This window comes from Cucurbita maxima, unplaced genomic scaffold, assembly GCF_002738345.1.
Source record: "Cucurbita maxima cultivar Rimu unplaced genomic scaffold, Cmax_1.0 Cma_Scf00013, whole genome shotgun sequence".
Taxonomy (NCBI): Eukaryota; Viridiplantae; Streptophyta; class Magnoliopsida; order Cucurbitales; family Cucurbitaceae; genus Cucurbita; species Cucurbita maxima.
In genome coordinates this window covers 5,064,583-5,083,505 of record NW_019272029.1, presented here as the reverse complement: position 1 = coordinate 5,083,505, position 18,923 = coordinate 5,064,583, and the positions used below count along the sequence as shown (strand labels likewise).

General features: G+C 40.2%; 2 protein-coding genes across 2 annotated transcripts in view; both read left to right on the top strand.

The window, feature by feature from the left end:
- The window catches only part of LOC111488654 (probable inactive purple acid phosphatase 29), a 421,893-nt gene that overhangs the window by 120,866 nt on the left and 282,104 nt on the right, over nt 1-18,923 (top strand). The gene's annotated exons all lie outside the window — the stretch shown is intronic.
- LOC111488730 (protein CURVATURE THYLAKOID 1B, chloroplastic) lies at nt 1,377-2,802 on the top strand. The gene is made up of 6 exons (XM_023136649.1): nt 1,377-1,755; nt 1,839-1,951; nt 2,043-2,129; nt 2,219-2,281; nt 2,378-2,415; nt 2,489-2,802. The coding sequence occupies exons 1-6, from the start codon at nt 1,587-1,589 to the stop codon at nt 2,544-2,546; spliced, it is 528 nt and encodes a 175-aa protein (XP_022992417.1). The 5' UTR covers nt 1,377-1,586; the 3' UTR covers nt 2,547-2,802.

Sequence of the window (18,923 nt, the reverse complement as noted above, 5' to 3'; positions counted from 1 at the left end):
TTTTCAGGCGAAGGAGTTGTGGCGTGTGCATCTTCTTCCCCGATGATGACATGGGCGGTTCAGTTGAATCGGCCCCGTCATCCCAAAATTCCGTCTCTCCTTAGTTTTTCATCAACTTGGACACTATTTTGGCTGACTCTCTCAAAATTATCAATGATTCTAGAAACTAGACTCACTTAGAAACTACCAAAAAAAATTTGGAGGAAATTGAGTACGAGAAGCTCAAGAAACAAGGCCCCATACACGGGACAAGAGGTGAGTAGTCATCTTAAATATTTTTTAAGAAATACTTGTAAGAACCGTTGACTAAATATCTATATTTAAATTACTATATTATATCCCTTTTTAAGAAATGTTCATGCACACTACGATTATGCTGTTATAAGAATACTACTACAGGTTGGCCAACTAACCTCTAATCTTGAACTCGACTCAATTGGTTAAAAGTCCATATAATATTTTTAGAATTTATTTTGATTCACCAGTACTTTTGTTAATGAACCAACTCTGATCGATAGGGGTTCGTAGTAGTACCTTTATGAGTTGACAAAACTATGACTAAACCCTATTTTTATAAACCTTATGAGAACCTATGAGTACGTTGTGGGTCCGGTTAGGGAGTCTCCAACCACTCCCTAATCCGAAACTTGTTCAAATGATATCAAGAATCACATAAGTAGATGAGTATTTACTTTATTAAAGCTCACACTCCGTTTTATTAATTTGCATTATGAGGCCTATTAGGGAGAGGCCATCTAACTCCCTACTACTAAAGACTTTGAGAACAATGTTTATATCTGTAATAATGAGAACTATTGATTGGAATCGACGTCAAGGTTGCACCTTGAGGACCTACAAGACATAGATCTATAATGATGAAGATAAATAAGACTAGTAGAATATCTAATCAAGATATTATAAGAACAAACCCTATTATAAATATGAGCTCAAAAGAGTTAAGTCTTGAGAACGGATTGTCCATGAAACTTTGTTTATTCATATCACTAACATTTGGTAACTATGTTCCTTAGTAAGAAGAACATCTACTGACGCATTATACTAAGCTCCAAAGAAGCAGTCATTGCCTCTAAAATATGAGTTCTAAAATAGTGATCAAACAGCCTCTTCATCAAAACAACGAGATCAAATCAATCTATATTAAGAGAGTCCTCGTGTCGGTCCATATAATATATTTTTAACCTATTTTTAATTTATCCAAGTTTTTATGGGAGGGAGAGGGAGAGAGAGAGAGAGAGAGAGTATTTAGTCAGCGTAGATAGACATTCATGGGCAGCCCTAAACCCTTTTATCCAATCAAACACCTTAAAATCCCTATCCAATTCAATCCTCTCTCATTACTCACTCACACAACATTATCCAAATTGATAACGAAATCAGTGGTTCTCCATCTTCAAGCTCAAACACCCACCTCCATCTCCACATTCCCATCTCTAAATTATCAAAAAATTTTAAAACACCCAACAAAAACTTGAAAATTACCCCCAAAAACAAATAAACCAACAACAAATCTTCACTTTCCATTCTAGAGGAAGCTCTAGCTTGTTCTTGTGACATTTTGAGTGGCAATGGCTTCTTCTTCTTCCTCTACATTCGCTCTCTCTTCCTCCTCCACCCTCCTCGACTCCAAGGCCCCTCGACAATCCGCTTCGCCGTCATCCACCGTCCCGCTCCCTACTCTCCCGTCACCACCTGCTCCGTCGACCCAAATCCGCCCTTGGAAATCCACTGCCTATTGTGAGAATTATGATGCACATTCTTTAAGTTCATAGTAAATTTAATCTCTTACCCCTAGTCTTAACAATTTTCTTCTTTTTCAGGTCGGAGGATCGCTCGCAATGTGATGGCCATGGCAACCGGAGAAGTGCCCGCTGAAGTAGCCACGGTGGAGATGGCGGAGCTGCCGGAAATCATCAAAAAAGTTCAAGAAGCTGTATGCCAAAGAAAAAAAAAATTGAACTTTTAGCTTTTTTCTTACTATATTTTCAGTTTTCTTTACAATTGGGTTGACTTTTGTTTGTCAGTGGGATAAGGTTGACGATAAGTATGCAGTCAGCTCACTTGCAGTGTCTGGTTTTGTTGCCCTTTGGGCCTCCGCCGGCGTTGTCTCGGTGAGCCTCTTTTTTCCTTTCTTTTTTCAAATCAATCCAAGAATTGGGCTAAATTTGTGGGGTTTTCTTTTTTTTTTTTTTTGCTTCAGGCAATTGATAGGCTTCCACTAATTCCTGGACTGCTTGAGCTTGTGGGCATTGGCTACACTGGGGTGAGTTAAATTAAAGGTATTTCGTATAATTTAGTTTCATGATTTCAAAAGGGTGGCTACCTAAAATATGTATCTGGTAATGAAATTCTTCTGCAGTGGTTTGCGTACAAGAATCTGATTTTCAGACCAGACAGGTGAGTTCTTACATACCATGATGTTTGGTTTTTTTTTATTATGGTGTTGTTTACACTTGATGGATTTTTGCAGGGAAGCTTTGTTGCAGAAACTAAGGGAAACTTACAATGAGATAATAGGGAGCAGCTAAAGAAGATGTGCTGGAAGAGGGATTTAATGCTGTGTGGCTAACAAGAGTTCAAATTATGGTGTTCTTTTCAAGAAAAATGATCTTTATTGCTGCTTGATTGGCAAGTATATTTGCTGAAAATGTAACTTCTTTCCCTCCTTTTCCCACTTCTTTTGTAATTGTTAGCTAAATCAATCCCAATCTGTGTACTTTATGCTTTTGTTACTCTTAAAATACTGTTAACTTATTGCAATTCTAAACCATGTTTGGAAGCTAAGTTTGGTCGGAAAGAATGTAATGGCGTGACTTTCTAGACCTTGATCGACCAAAATCATGATTAGAAATAGGTTTTGTAATGACCCTGTTTTTCTTTTACAAAAAGTTCACTGCAATATGCATGTTAGGATAACTAAACGCCGAAAATTGTTTAAAACTAATTTAATTTGAATATTGTTATGGACTTATATGCGCATAAAAATGCATCTCAAACCCAATCTAAAGGAAATAATATGATAGAAAATAGAAAAATAACATCTTCTATCAAAATTTTGAGATAGAATGCTCGGGTCCTACTCCAACATGAGTCTATAACTTAAATGCGAAAAAAGTATCTTATATGGGCTCTCCATAGTGTCTCGGTCATACATTTTTAATCGTGCGGCGTCATGATCTTGACACTCATGACGAGTCTTAAAGGTAACTAAAGCCCCATCCATATTTTTTGCCCGTCTTTGTGGCTTCTTTAGAACTTATGCGAGGTTCTCCTTCACCAATTGGACACAACTCTTGTGGAATTTAAGCTTGTTCGGCTATAAATGTCGCCCATGCATACTTGTTCAATTGTATGGGCTTTAACCGACTTGCCTCTACACTAGACCAAATTGTCCGACTCAACCTTGATTCTACTTTAGGCCAAGTCTCTCATAACACAACATTGCATCTCATCATCATTTGAGTTCCCAACAACATTACCCATGTATCTAGTGTCATTCCATGTCTTGACACAGCTCGACCATCTTGCCTTTCTCGGATATGTCTATTGAGAACTGACCCATGTATTGATCATATCAGCGAGACATCTAGAACATCCATCCATGTGGGTTCTATTGGGACACAAACCCTCCCGTGTCCATGCCATGTCATTTACGAACACCGTACCAGATAGCGGGTGTATATACCAACCCCCGACACTTGAGCTAGGACACAATGTTGGCACACTCATGCTATCCAATATTGTCCTTGAAAATCCCTTTTCAAAGGAATTTCCTCCAGACACTCATCTCGCAAAGCTTACCCACATTGTGACACACGTATATACCACGTGGTACCTCACTTGGGCCACAAGGCCTAAGGGTGGTGGAGAGTTGATACCATGTCTCTACCTATGGTACATTCTAAGTCATTTTTGGTTTGACAGGTGTAGACATGATTTTAACGAATGAACATATGGTCTCGTGGAGCGTCCATCCAATATCAGATTGACACCCAATTTGACAAGCTTTTATCTTTCATATGGATAGACTTAACTCCAAAGCTGCATGCCCAAACTCTTAGAACTTCGACTTTTAAGGTTAAGGTCTGGGGCCCCACTTGACTTTTATCAAGCCTCATCGTTGTCCCTCTTATCTAGTTGTTGCCTCCGTCTTTGCTCATGTCTCATCTTGGCTTCAATGTACACTTTATATGGTGTGTTGGATTATGCACATCCTCCTCGGTTGCATCATGACACTTGTTTTCTTATCCCTCATGTGGCTAGATTGACGCCACTTGAAGGTCATCGTTTTGTCTATCTTTATGTGAGAGTCACAACCTACTTTCTTCATAGTATGGTTGTGATACATAACCTCCTTAGCTAATGTCATCATGGGTACATGAGAGCCTTGGCTTTACCTATAAAATATTATTCGTGGTTTTATTATTTAAAAATACAGTGAATAATTTCACTGATGGGATTGAAAAATGCAATCACATGCAACATGGTTCATAGTGAAACCTACTTTACATGACAATTTTTTTAGGGTAAAGTTGGTTGCAATACTTCTCTACACATGGTCCACACATGCCTGCATCAACCCATTAGGTGAGCTCATATACGTAAATCCTAGGCTTGATTATGGGCTAGTGCATGCTTACATTGTTGGAAACCAATAAAAAGAAAGAAGCATGCATATCATGATGTATGCATTTGTACAAAACATATTGGGAAGTAACCCATGCTCGTGTTATACAACATACATGAGGTCCCGTATTTTAAATCATGGTACATGGTTATGATACACCTCATATTTCCATAATTTTCATGACCTATGAGACGTACATATGTAGATGTGGCATATCATTTATACTTATCATACATGGTTCATCAAGTGTCTTATAGGGCATAATGTAAATATATTATCATAATGTACATGGAAACCAAGATAAAAACCATTAAACATCTTTCTAATTAAAACACTAAACTTGGTTCACAATTTGGCAATTACTAGCAATTCTTCTAAAGAAGTTGTTCCATAAGCTAGTAACTCATTCTACTAAGTCTACTAACAATTCTCCTAAAGTTACTCTATAAGTTACTAACCTATTCCACTAAGTCAAGTTTACTACTCACAATCTCTCCCATAAACTTGACTTTATTCAAGATTCTTCACTCTCAGAAACTCTGGCATCTCTGCAAACTTAACCCTTGTTAGGGTCTTGGTTAGAATATCTGCACGTCACTCTTTAGTACATAAGAACTCCACAACAATTTGTCTTTCGCAACACACTCATGGATGAAATGGAAGCTAGTGTCAATGTGTATACTGCGTCCGTGAAATAACATATTCTTCATTAGTGCAATCGCAAATTTGTTGTCAACGTAGAAAGTTACCTACTTTAGTTCACTTCTAATCACTTCGCTCAGCAAATTTTTCAGCCACGATGCTTGGCACGATGTCGCAGTTGCTACCACGAACTTGGCCTCACAGGAAGATAGTGTCACAGTTCGCTGCTTCTGAGATTACCAAGCGATCCATTTTTCATTGATAAAACGTCATTCCTGTGGTGCTTTTTCTATCATCAATGTCTCCGACTAAATCACTATCAGTAAAACCGACTAGAATCTTGCCCCCTTTGATACTTCAGTCCGTAGCTTGTGGTTTCCTTCACATAACAGAGAATGTGCTTACTCGAATGATGATGCATCGTAGTGAGCTTTTCCATGTACCTACTTACCCTTCCAACAACATATGAAAGGTCCGGACGAGTATGAGTCAAGTACCTCAAGCTTCTGATGACACGTCTATACTCAGTGGAATTCACCAAGCTTCCTTCAACATCTTTCTCGAGTTGTAACTTTGCTTCCATGGGATACTTGGTAAGGTTGCACTCTGCCATTTTAGATTCCTGCAACAACTTCTTAGCATAGGTCTATTGCTTTAACATGATGCAATATTTTCTTTAGTCTACTTCAATTTTGAGGAAGTACGTGAGTAGCTCGAGATTAGTCATCTCACATTATTTCATCATTTGTTGTTTAAACTCTTTGACGTGTTCCACATTGTTACGAGTGATGATCAGGTCATCAACGTACACTCCAACTATGAGTATTTCAACTCCATTATTTCTTGTATACATTGCTTGCTCTTGCGAGCACTTCATGAAGTTTAGACTCTTTGAGCTCTTGTCTAGACATATGTTCTACGTCCTCCATGCTTGCCGTAAATCGTAAAGGGCCTTTGCCAACTTGTACACTTTATGCTCTTCAATTTTGATGATAAACGCTTCTGGTTTGGCAACATACACTTCTTCTTGGAGGTCACCATTTAGGAACGCTTATTTGAGGTCCAAGTAATGAATCTCCCACCCGTGTTGAGCTGTGAGGGAAAAAATCCACCTTACAGTGTCCAGTCTAGCTACATGTGTGAATACCTCCTCAAAATTAACTCATTATCGTTGCACGTATCTCTTCCCCATGAGTCTAACTTTATGCTTGATGACATTTTCTTCACTATTCTTCTTCAACTTAAACACCCACTTCAAACCAATGGGCTTGTGTCCAGGCGGTAAGTTAATTAGTGCCCATGTCTTGTTCTTCCCAATGGCTTCAAGCTCTTTTTGCATGGCCTCTTGCCACATCATCTCAGTTGCTATCTCACGGTAGGTTGTTGGCACTTCGACCGAGAGCAACACTAACTCATTAGAATCCAATTCTTCTTCAAGTGTATCCCCATAAATTTCAACAAGAGAACAAAACTTCTTTGGTCCATTAGTGATGACATGTGTGTATTTGTTGGTGTCATTGTCAGTGCACTTTCTAGGTCTGTTGCATCTCCCTCTTTTTCAAGGTAGTGAATTTTATAACAGTCTATGTGTCTTGGTCCCATCTTCTACACCAAAGTACACAATCTTTTACTTTTGTCATCAAGCTTTTGATATATGGCATTGCAGTCTTAACATGTGTTGTACAAATAAAGACTCATAGATACTCAAAGTGAGGTGTCTTGCTGAACCATGCTTCGTAGGGGGTGCGAGTGTCCAACGACTTTGTGATGGTGTTAATATGACACATATGAAAGCAATTTGGATCTTAGGCACTCTAAGTACATCAATTATAATAAATTAGCTAGCATGTTCAAATGCATTAAAACTCAATGAGTTTGAATACTAACCTTTTGTAGTTTAAATTTTTTTTCCTCACAAATCGGTTTCGAACCGCAACTAGTGCCTTCCCTACTATTCTTCGGCCTTAAAACAGGATTGTAGAATCTAGTGACTGACTAAATTTGAAAGGAATTTAGTATATGTAAAGAGAGAGTTTTGAGAGAATTTCTCAAAGTTTTTTCAAGAAAACTTTCCATGGATCTTGATCACTCTATTCATAGAATGATATTTGCATGTTCATGCAAATTTGAGATTACCAAATTTTGACACTCAAAATTCCACTCAAACTTGTGGGGTTTATTTAGCAAACATGCTAGTTTGTTAAACCGTATATTGACACTCAATATTCCACTAATTCAAACATGAATTTTTCTATTAAGTGAAGTCAACCTTTTGAATTTCTCTATTTTAATTCAACAATTAATTTAAATAATTAATTTCAAATCAAAATAATATTAAATGATTAATTAATATTTAACATTAAATCAAATGTCAATCCGAAACAATTCCAGCATATATTGATTTGGAATCCCTATTCATAATTAAAATATTTAAATCTTATTTAAATATCTTCAATTCTTTATTTTTGTTTAATTCATAATTAAATCAAAATGCGGTTAAATATATGATATATATTTAGCACATATTCCCTAATTTGAGCTCGAACACTTCAAACTCACTTGTCATACTGTTCCAAGGTTTAGTCCGATATGAGCTAGCAGGGGGACCTAATGGACCTACAGATCATAGTCTCTAACGATATGAGATTAACCGGCTAAACTCATTAACCTTTTAACCAACATTCATTAACTACTAGGACATTCCACTATAGCCTAGTAGTTGCACTCCCCTCACTATAGATATATTTCTATCCATTTGATATAACCATGATTAGTAAGTCGATCCTTCACAGGTTGTTCGTAACTAGAGCTAGGTCAATTTACCGTTTTTACCCCTGAAGTTACTTCTTGTTTCTTAAGTCCCACTGATTCTCTAATGAACAATTGGTTTGTGGTCCAACCACCAAACCGAATCCCTCTCAGGCCAATGAGAGGGTGGGACCCCTTGTTCAAGACCTGGAGTTAGTACTTAAGACGAACAACCTCCCTACTATCCCTAAAAGTGGGTAGGAGTGAATTATATCTTGCACCCTATGTCTCCAACTATTCACCCAGTTTTACCCTTGAAATGAGAGGCTTATTGAGTCGGCTAACTCGGGCCACTCTCACCCATGCAAATCTAAGGATAATTTTGAATAAACAGGAGTTCATAGTTAGCTCAGGATTAAGGTCGAGTTATCTAGGTCATCGAGTGAAAAAATGAGTCAAACAATAAATGACATTATAAAGTGAGTGATTTTCCTCATGGTTCGATCTTATGCAATACTCATTGCATAGGACGCCCCCACTCACATGTCTCCACATGTACAATTTAGTGATCACATTGTTTATATCATATACAAAAGTGGGTCACATCCATAGTATCCCCAGGATAAAGTACTCAACCTTAGTCCTGTACTATAGATCATTTTGACTATAAACTTGAACTTGATCCACTCATATATCTCTACATATAGTTCAAGTAATCATACTATAATCAGAGTATTCTTAGTTTATTGGATTTACGTTCATGATCGTAAAATTCACTTTATTCAATAATGATCTTTACTGAATAAACATCAGTAATAATTTTATTGAAAATAAAATATGATAAGAAATGGAACCACTACAAGGGGAGTGAGATTCAGATTACCTTGTTGATCGAATATCTCAAGGCAAGAACATTGTTTGAGATTTGAATCACTCCACAAGCAAGATCGATCATGTCTAGCTTGAATGATTCTTGTTGATCAAATATCTCAAGGCAAGAACACTTCCATGAGATTCGAATCACTCCACAAGCAAGATTGATCATGTCGAGCTTGAATGATTCTACATGCAACCTAAACTACATAGAATTGCAAAGAAACTTAGCCATTGGCTAAACAAGAGCACAAATGCTTCTTTTTACTATATTTTTCAAGTCTACCTACAAATACATCATACATGGCTTTATATAGTCTCAAAAAATGAAACTATTAAAGGCATTACAAGAGTTGTAACGTTCATACTTTATGCCCATAATTAGCCATTATGCAAATGTAACCTAAGGTAAATAAAATGTCTTAAAATATAATAACTCTAAATTACTCTAAATTATAACCCACCCAAAATTTGTAACAATCAAACTTCTTTCTTCTTCAATGTGGCATGAATTGAACACCTTTGGATAATTTTGACAACCTTTTCTTCACATCTTCATTGAAGTATATTGTATGATTGATGCCTTTTGGTTCATATCAAAATATGTTTTTGTTTACAAACTATAAGTTTTAGGACATAAAACCCAATACTTTGTCGGTAAACGGTTTAGAAGATAAACTGCATGTTGTACCTCGCCCCAGAAAATCATCAGGACTTGCATTCTCGCTTAGATAAAAGCCTGTGTTTTTTCTTTATTTAGGTTATTCACGTTTTCCTAAAAATTAGTTAATTGAATCTTGTTTTTAGGCAATCTGAATTGACGCGGATGTTGACTTTTGACAATTGCGAGGAAATCATCGACGGAAAAAAACGGCCGAAGGAAATTTGTTGGAAGAAAAAAAAAATAACGAAAGACGAAAAGAGAGAGACAGTATGTGTTGAATAACTGATGGATTATTATTTTCATTCCGTTGACATATTTAAATAACCATCATATCCTAAAATGAGCAATAGTGGCACAAATCTTGCGCCCGTTGACCCAAATGGTCAGCAAAAAATACGCTCTCCCATTATACGGGGAGCGTCAGTTCAAATATCCAAAAACCAAAAAAACAACTAACTAAGTTTAAAGAAACGTGTGAATAACCTAAATAAGAAAAAACGTAGCTTTTATCTAACAATCTCCTCCTAAAAGCTATGGTATACCTACCATATTATTTGATCTACGATTTTTTAGGGTAGTTCTTCAAATTTTACCCATGCTAGGGACTTGGTGAAAATGTCTTCAAGTTGTTCCTCTGTTTAGATGAAATCAATCTTGATGAGCCCCCGATCTGCACATTCTCAGATGTAGTGGAATTTGATTTCTATGTGCTTGCTCCAATCGTGCAAAACTAGATTTTTTATCAGGGAGATCGTAGCTTTGTTGTCCACGTATAGAATTGGTGGATCGCCTTCTCATCCGATGAGTTCTTCCATCAGTCGCGCAAGCCAGATGTCACGGTCATGCTCGTCCAGGGCGTGTTGCCCATGGCCGCATGCCTATGGCAAGCCAAACCCTTGTCATGTCTTTTCATTCTAGTGTTTTTACTTCTATAGTTCTAGGGCGTATGACGCCTCAAAAATATCATGTCTAGGTCTGCCAGACATGAAATGTCTCAAAATGTACTATAAGGGGATATGACTAGTTGTCAACTTCTCCCTACCCAAGGTTATATATGCTAAGCCGTTGTTATCTCTCTCTTGCTTGCCTATATAACGTCTCTTTCAAAAATCTCTCTTTCTAAAATCTCTCTCTACCCTCGTTTTCCAAAACCTTCTTTTAAAACCGAGGCTAGAGGCTCGATCATACGTCGCTTGGCCGTAGGCGACGCAAGTACAAATTGGCTTAGCTCACTTGTCGTTGGAAAGTGAGTGCCGCACAATCGCTAGTCCGCTGCCTTTAAAAGTGCGATTGTGTCACCAGACCCCCTGTGTTGCCGTCGTTGAAGCGACGATGTATTCTGCTTCGCTGGAAGACAAATCAACTACCTTTTATTTTGTTGATTGTCAGCAGATTATGCCGCTTGAGAGAAAGTAAATCATCCCGCTGGTGCTCTTACAATCATCAACGTCACCGGCCATGTCACTATCACTATTGCCGACTAGCTTAAGCTTCTCTTTTTCTCTCCCGGCGCAGTATCCCCAGCCCTGGTTCAAGCCACATAGCGCAGGATGCGCTTGATAGCCATAAGCTGCTCCTTCCTAGGTGCTTCCATGAATCTACTCACGTATCCAACATAATAAGCAAGGTCAAAGCATGTGTTTACCAGATAGTGCAGATTCCCAACAATGTTGAGGTAATTGGTGGCATCGACTGCCGTCATAGTGCCGACTTTCCTTAGCTGGAGTCGGGCCTCCATTGGCGACCTTGTAGAGTTACTATTCGCAAGCCCAATTGGCGACTTTGGCATATGGTGATGCCGACAATATTCTGTTGCACTTCGATGCCAAGGTAGAAGCTGAGCATGCCGAGATCACTCATTTTGAAGTTCTTTGACATCTCCCTTTTTAATTTTTTGAGGACTTCCATGTCGCCTCCAGCGATTATGAGGTCGTCGACGTACACTCCCACGATCAGTCGATTGAAGTGATAGACGCTCGTCATTACCGCCTCTCTCCAGAACCTCCCAAGCATCCCGACCGTCATCAACAATGACCTTGCTGTCCCAACGATGGTCTAATTTCGGCATTCCACCACCCCGTTCTGCTGGGGGGAGTAGGACACCGTTAGTTTCCACTGCATGCTGAGCTCGTCGTAGTACTTACTGAAGCTTTGCTGAGGTGAATTCTCCACCACCTCGGTTCGTGTGCAGCATTAGTAGGAATCTTCTTACCGCAGTCGGCCTCCGCTCGCTCTTAATCGCCTTTGTCCCTCACTTTTCGCTTGCAGCAAGATCGACCAGTAGGAGGAAGAGGGTCTTGCCACCTGGGGTCGCCAGCTTGATGGGCCCGCAGATATCGCCGTGCACGAGCTCCAATGGCTCACTGGCGCGAAAGGATGCCTGAGACGGCAAGGGGGTGCGCCTCTGCTTGCCGATGAGACACTCGTCGCACAGCCTGTTCATGCCTTCGATTGCCGGCAAACTGTGCACCATCTCCCCCTTGTGTAGTTTTTGTAAAGCAAGAAAGTTCGGGTGCCCGTACCTTGCGTGCCACCTCTAAGCTACTTCTTCGGTCCTAGCCGAGAGGCTGACCGGTAGCTCTATCTCCAACTCTAGAATGTAAAGATGGTTTGTCGTGCACCGAACTTGCGGTGGAAGCCACGGTCGATCATCCCAGATTTTGAGTAGCTCGCGCTTGATGGAAATGAAGCAGTCGGTCTCAGCAAGTTGACCCAGGCTCACAAGGTTAGCCTTTTAAGCCTTGGGATGAAGTAGACGCCGGTCAGCTTGCCCTGTGTCTCCGCTCGCGCTTAATCGCCTCTGTTGTCTCACTTTTCGCTTGCAACAGGATCAGACACACGAAGTGGCTTTTGTCATCGACTAGCAGGAGAAAGAGGGTCTTGCCGCCTGGGGTCTTCGTGTTGGCGATCGATTGAGGAGATAAACGCTCGACATTACCGCCTCTCCCCAAAACCTCCCAAGCATCTTGCCCTTCATCAACAATGACCTTGTTGCCCCGATGATGGTTTGATCTCGGAATTCCACCACCCCGTTCTGCTGGAGGGAGTAGGGCGCCGTTAGTTGTCGCTGCATGCCGAGCTCGTCGCAGTACTTACCGAAGCTTTGTTGAGGTAAATTCTCTACCTCGGTCCGTGTGTAGCATTGGTAGGCATCGCCCGTCATTACCGTCTCTCCCCAGAACCTCCCAAGCATCCCGACCGTCATCAACAATGACCTTGTTGTCCCTACGATGGTCTGATTTTGGCATTCCACCACCTCGTTCTGTTGGGGGCATCCCGCCCGTCATCAACAATGACCTTGCTGAATTGACAATGGTCTGATTTCGGCAATCCACCACCCCATTCTACTAAGGGGAGTAGGGCACCGTTAGTTACCGCTGCATGTCGAGCTCGTCGCAGTACTTACCAAAGCTTTGCTGAGGTGAATTCTCTGCCTCGGTCCGTGTGCAGCATTAGTAGGCATCGACCGTCATTACCGCCTCTCCCCAGAACCTCCCAAGCATCCCGATCGTCATCAACAATGATCTTGTTGTCCCCACGATGGTCTGATTTTGGTATTCCACCACCCCATTCTGTTGGGGGGAGTAGGGCGCCGTTAGTTGTCGCTGCATGCCGAGTGTCACAACCATACTATAAAGAGAGTAGGTTGTGACCCTCACATCATGACAAGCAAAGTGGTGTCCCTCAAGGGACGCTCATCTGACCATATGCGAGCCAATAGAGAAGAGTGTCATGATGCGATCGAGGAGGACGATGCATCATCCAACACACCACCACACAAAGTGGGCATTGAAGACTAGTTGAGATATAAGCAAGACAGAGACATCAAAATATACATGAAGGACAAATATAGGCTTGTTGAAGGGCCGGGTAGGGCCCCGGGCTTTAACCTCAAAAGTCGGGGTTTCGGAAGGAAATTGGGCATGCGGTTTGGAAGTTAAGTCCGTTCATATGTAATATGAATGCTCGCCAAGTTTGGTGTCAATTGGACACCGGATGGACAATGCATGACACCATATGACCACTCACCAAAATCATGTCTACGCCTGGTAGAATGAAAATGGATCAAAATGTACTATAGGGGTACCATGGTGTTAGCTCTCACCACCCCTGGGTCTTGTGGCTTAAGTGAGCTACCATGTGGCACATACGTGTGTCACAGTGTGGGCTAGCGTGCTGAGACGAGTGTCTCGGGCGACTTCCTTTAAAATGGGTTTTTAAAGGACAGTACCAGATGGCACGGGTGTGCCAGTATTGCGCCCTAGTCCGCGTGTTGGAGGTTGCTACATACACCCACTATCTAGTACGGTATCCGTAAATGACTCGACATGGGAACGGGAGGGCCTATGCCTCGATAGAACCCGAATGGATGGATGTTCGGGAAGTCTCGATGAGATGAATGACACGCAGACCCATTCTCGATGGCATGACCGAGCAAGTTATGATGACTAACAACTTTCCAAGACTCGGGATGGTGTTAAGACATATGGACCCTATCGATGGGGATCGAGATGGCAAGATGAGATGCGACGTTGTATTGAGAGACCATGGCTCGAGCAGAGCCAAGGTCGAGCCGAATGACTTGGCGTAGCATAGAGGCAAGTCGGATGTGTCGCAGACGATTGAACATGCACGCGCAGGCGGCGTGTGTGGTTGAACAAGCTTGGATTCCGCACAAGAGATGTTTGATTGACGAAGACAAACCTCGCCTAAGGTCCGACGAAGCCATGAAGTCGAGGCGAAAAGCCGAGTCATTTACGGATACTGTACTGGATAATGGGTGTATGTAGCAACCTCCAACACGCGAGCTAAGGCGCAATACCCGTGTCATTTGGTATTGTCCTTTAAAAACCCATTTCAAAGTAAGTCGCCCAGACACTCGTCCACACCCACATCGTATGGTGGCACAAGGTAGCTCACTTAAGCCACAGGGCCTTAAAGCCTTTTTTTTTATTAAGTGGCAGGAGGAAGAAGAGACTTAATAAAAATAGAGATGTTCCCACAATGTGTGGTTTGTGAAAAAGTGGTGGTTATTTTCACAATTTGCTGAGACCTAGCACAAATTGGCCTACGATCAAAAAGAAATGTGTGAATAACCTAAATAACATATGTAGGATGAAATAGCATATTTTTAGCTACCCATTTTGGTATCTTTAGCTCAAGATTTATTAGCACTATGGTCATTCTTAGAATTGTTATTTAAATATGCTAGAAAAATATTTGTACTTGTTTAAGCAAAAACAAATCCCAAAGATTCCATTCTCTTACTCTTTTTGTTATTTTCTTGTGTGTGAATAACCTCAATAATACATGTAGTATGAAATAGCATGTTTTTAGCTACCCATTTTGGTATCTTTAGCACAAGATTTGTTAGCATATGGTCATTCTTAGAATTGTTATTTAAATATGTCAATCAAATGAAAAACATTTGTACCAATTTCAGCAAAAACAAATCCCAAAGATTCCATTCTCTTACTCCTTTATTTTCTTGAGCTCTTTTCTTCCTCTTTCTATTATTTTCTTGCGCTCTTTTCTTCTTCCTCTTTCTATTATTTTCTTGCACTCTTTTCTTCTTCCTTTTTCTGTTATTTTCTTGCGCTTCCTTTTCTTCTTCATCTATTTTCTTACGCTTCCTTTTCTTCTTATTTTCTTGTGCTTTATTTTCTTGTTATTTTCTTGCGCTTCCTTTTCTTCTTCCTCCTTCTGTTATTTTCTTGCCTTTGCGCTCTTTTCTTCTTCCTCCTCCTGTTATTTTCTTGCTATTTTCTTGCGCTTCCTTTTCTTGTTATTTTCTTGGGCTCTTTTCTTCTTCCTCCTTCCTTCCTTTTCTTCTTCCAACAATTTTCTTTGTTGTTTTTCATCCGTCAAAGAATTTTCTCTCACCGAATTGCTCAATTAAAAGAAATCATTCTCTTGAGTATTACAATGTTCATTATGGTATGATTTCTTCGTTCGACCATTTTGTTGTGGAGTCGACAGTGCAGTGAGTTAACGTTTGATACCTTCCTCTTTGCAAAATTGTAAGAAGTTTTGGGATAACAACTCGCAACCTCGGTCGATGCGCAAGGTTTTTAGCTTGTGATCAAACCCGTTTTCAAGAAGTCTTTTGAACTTCTTGAATGAACATAATGCCTTTCTTTTTCTTTGACCATGAACACGCACATCCTTGAATGAACATAATGCCTCTTCTTTTTCTTTGACCATGAACACGCACATCCAATGGCTATAATCGTCAACAAATAAGGAGAAATAGTTGGTTTGTGTGGCTCGATCACCCCAATGTAGTGGTTGCTCAGCACAGAAACTGGTTTGAACTGAGAACGAAAGTCTTGCTTATGTGGAGACTAGGCAACTTTAACATAGTTGGTTTGGGTGTATCATTTTGAGTAGTCTCGTAGCCATTTTCTTCTCTCCCATCATTTTGAGTGACTAAAAGTTCACATGCCCAAGTTTTGCATGTCATAGCCAAGCTAGGTCTGCAAGTGCCAACCATAGAGAGATGGGTTGGCTGGTCTCTAATAGTATCTTGTACAGGTGGTTATGCGACCATTTTACCTTCATCAAGGTTCTCTTTCTGTTGAACATCTTGAGGAACGAGCTAGCTAACTCCACTCTGCTTCATTCTTCTGTCATCTGACCAAGACTGATAATATTACTCTTCAAACTTGGGATATAATATACCTTGGTTAGTAGACGTTGGTTGTCGTTCGTGCACGGGAACAAGATGGATCATTTGCCTTGGATCGATATAATTGATCAATCGCCAAACTTCACGTTTCCAAGGAGCTTCTCATCAAGCTCCATTAACTTTTTTTCAATCTTCGGTCATGTGGTTGCTTACTTCATTGTCAAGGTACCACATGCTAGTCCCTCCTCGGTCTTCTCCTTTTGTGAGAAGGTTCACCATAACCTTCTCTTCGTTGAGCATCAACAGGTTGGACGTCTTCTCAACCAACATCAATGTGGGCTCTTGATCCTGCGAGTGTTGCTTCCTTTTTGCGCTTCTTCTTGTGACACTCTACCGCATAATGCCCATATTTTCCACAAGAGTAACACTTGATCATACTCTTGTTCTTCAGAGGTTGACATTGTTATGGGTTTGTGAGGTGTTGTCACGACCTCCTCTCTACCACCACATCTGCGGCTACGACTGCCACCACACCCATGACCGCACCTGCACCTACCATCTCTACTACTTTCTTTGTTGTGGCTGCCATGTCCATTCGTATCTGAAGAGGAAGAGTCAGCCGCATCTTTCCTTTTTGTCTGTGTGAGCTACTCCTCATGTATGAGTAAGAGGTGTTTCTCATCCTCTTTGTCTTCATAGCCACGAAGTCTCTCTTCATGAACTTTAAGATGACCAACAACCTCCTCAACTGACATGTTCTTAAGGTCGTCGAACTGCTTGATGAAGGTAACAATGTACATGAATCTTGGGGGAACAACAAGAAACTTTTTTACGATGGAGATCTCCTCCACCATGTCACCTAATGAACGGATGTCGCTGACGATCATCGTCAACTTCTTGAAAAAGTAGTCTATTGACTCACCATTCTTCATGCAGATAGCCTCGAACGCACTCTTCAAAGTGTGCATCTTTGCTTCCTTAGCACGTTCCCCACCCACATGCATAGTTCGCAGTGTCTCCCAGGCTGCCTTTGTCGAGTCGTTCTCATCTTGTCCTTACGCTCCTCAACGTCACCATGCTCAATAGAGTTTCACAAGCTTTGTGCTGACATAAGAATAACTAAATCAGAACATTTGGAGTTTCAAGTGATTATATTTTTTAACTGAACTTAGCCTAGTCTTACGAATAAAAATGAAATAGAAACTAACCACAAATTTTCCAAAATAACTAAACTAAATAATTAAAAGTACTCTAACTATCCTAAAATAAACTATCTACCTAAAAGTACTCTTAACTCTTTCAAAATAAACTATCTAACTATTTTTGACATAATCAAACACTACCCATTTTCTTACTCACGTCCATAATTTGATAACTACTAATAATTCTTTTATAGTTGCTAGTAAATCATTCTACCAAGTCTACTAACCTGTTAAAGTTAGTAAATCGATTCACTATCATTCTTAGTCTAGTTACAATTGTTACTAAGTTAGTAAGAATTCTCCTAAAGTAAGTAACTCATTCTATTATCCTTCTGAGTCTACTTACCATTGTTATTAAGTTAGTAAGTTATTCTACTCCAGTTTACTAGCTCACATTATTGACCTAAAATACTTCCAAGTATAATGGTCCAAGATGATAAGAAAATGTCCAAAATACCAAATAGAGCCAAATTAGCCAAGCTGGAGTTGAAAGAAGTCATCGATCCAAGCACAAGTTGACTGCAGTGAATGAGCCAAAGCGTGAGTCGTGACTGGGAGAGTGGCTGGACTGAGCCACGTGCGTTGGGAATACGCGGGTCGGTGTGTGAGTTAGCTACCGGGTTGGGTCAGCACGCAGGTTGGTGGAGGGGACAAGTGAGTGGACTGCAAGGCTTCAGTGTTCTAGGGCGCACGTGTTCGTGACTGGAGTTCATGTGGATCTTCAACCATCTGGGCTGAGCAGGGATGTGCCTGGGTCGTGAGCACGGAGGCTCTAGGCTGATGGCTGACGATGTGCATGGGCTAGGCTTGGTGTTTGGCTTGAGGTTGCAGGTCTGGATCTGAGCCATAGCTACGGTTCAGAGGTTGTGCTTCATGTGGTGGTTTAGATACTGCTTCGATTATAGCTTCAAGTTTCAATCCCGAGGTCTGGGTTGGGACATGGTGAGAGAATTCACTGGAATTTTCTGGAGGGAGAGCTGAGCAAAAGAAATAAAATTGAGAGCATTATTTAAGGGAAGGGTAGAACATCTTGGGTGTTGGAGTGAAGACGGCCTTTTTGGGAATCTAGTTTCAAAACGAATCTAGTTTCCCAAGAACTGATAAAAGGTTCATGATGTGAATGAATAAACTTAATAAACTTGATTATCACTGAATGTTATAATTCATGTCATATTAAGGAAGAATCAAATTATCACTAAATGTTATAATTCATGTCATATTAAGGAAGAATCAAGATTCGTTTATTCTTGATGGTAAAATTTTTTTAGGTGAATGATAATGTAGAGTTACTATGTTTTTGTAATAAATTACATTTACATAGTTGATAATTATAATAAAGAAAATATTGAAAGTTACCTCTTTGAATTTGAAATGCGGCTTGTCAAGAGTTTTCATTTTTAAGTTATATAAACCCACATGAGTTGTCTTTCTAAAAAAAGCTTGGAAAATATAGTAAGAAGATCATTTGTGTTTTCCTTCAGCCACTTCAATCTATGACTAAGTTTTTTTTTTTTTTTTTTT

Bases quoted from the DNA above. Each gene is read 5' to 3' on its own strand.
- LOC111488730 (XM_023136649.1), top strand. From the start codon at position 1,587: ATGGCTTCTTCTTCTTCCTCTACATTCGCTCTCTCTTCCTCCTCCACC. The intron at 1,952-2,042 runs GTATGCCAAAGA...TTTGTTTGTCAG, and splicing joins TCAAAAAAGTTCAAGAAGCT to TGGGATAAGGTTGACGATAA. The intron at 2,282-2,377 runs GTGAGTTAAATT...ATTCTTCTGCAG, and splicing joins TGGGCATTGGCTACACTGGG to TGGTTTGCGTACAAGAATCT.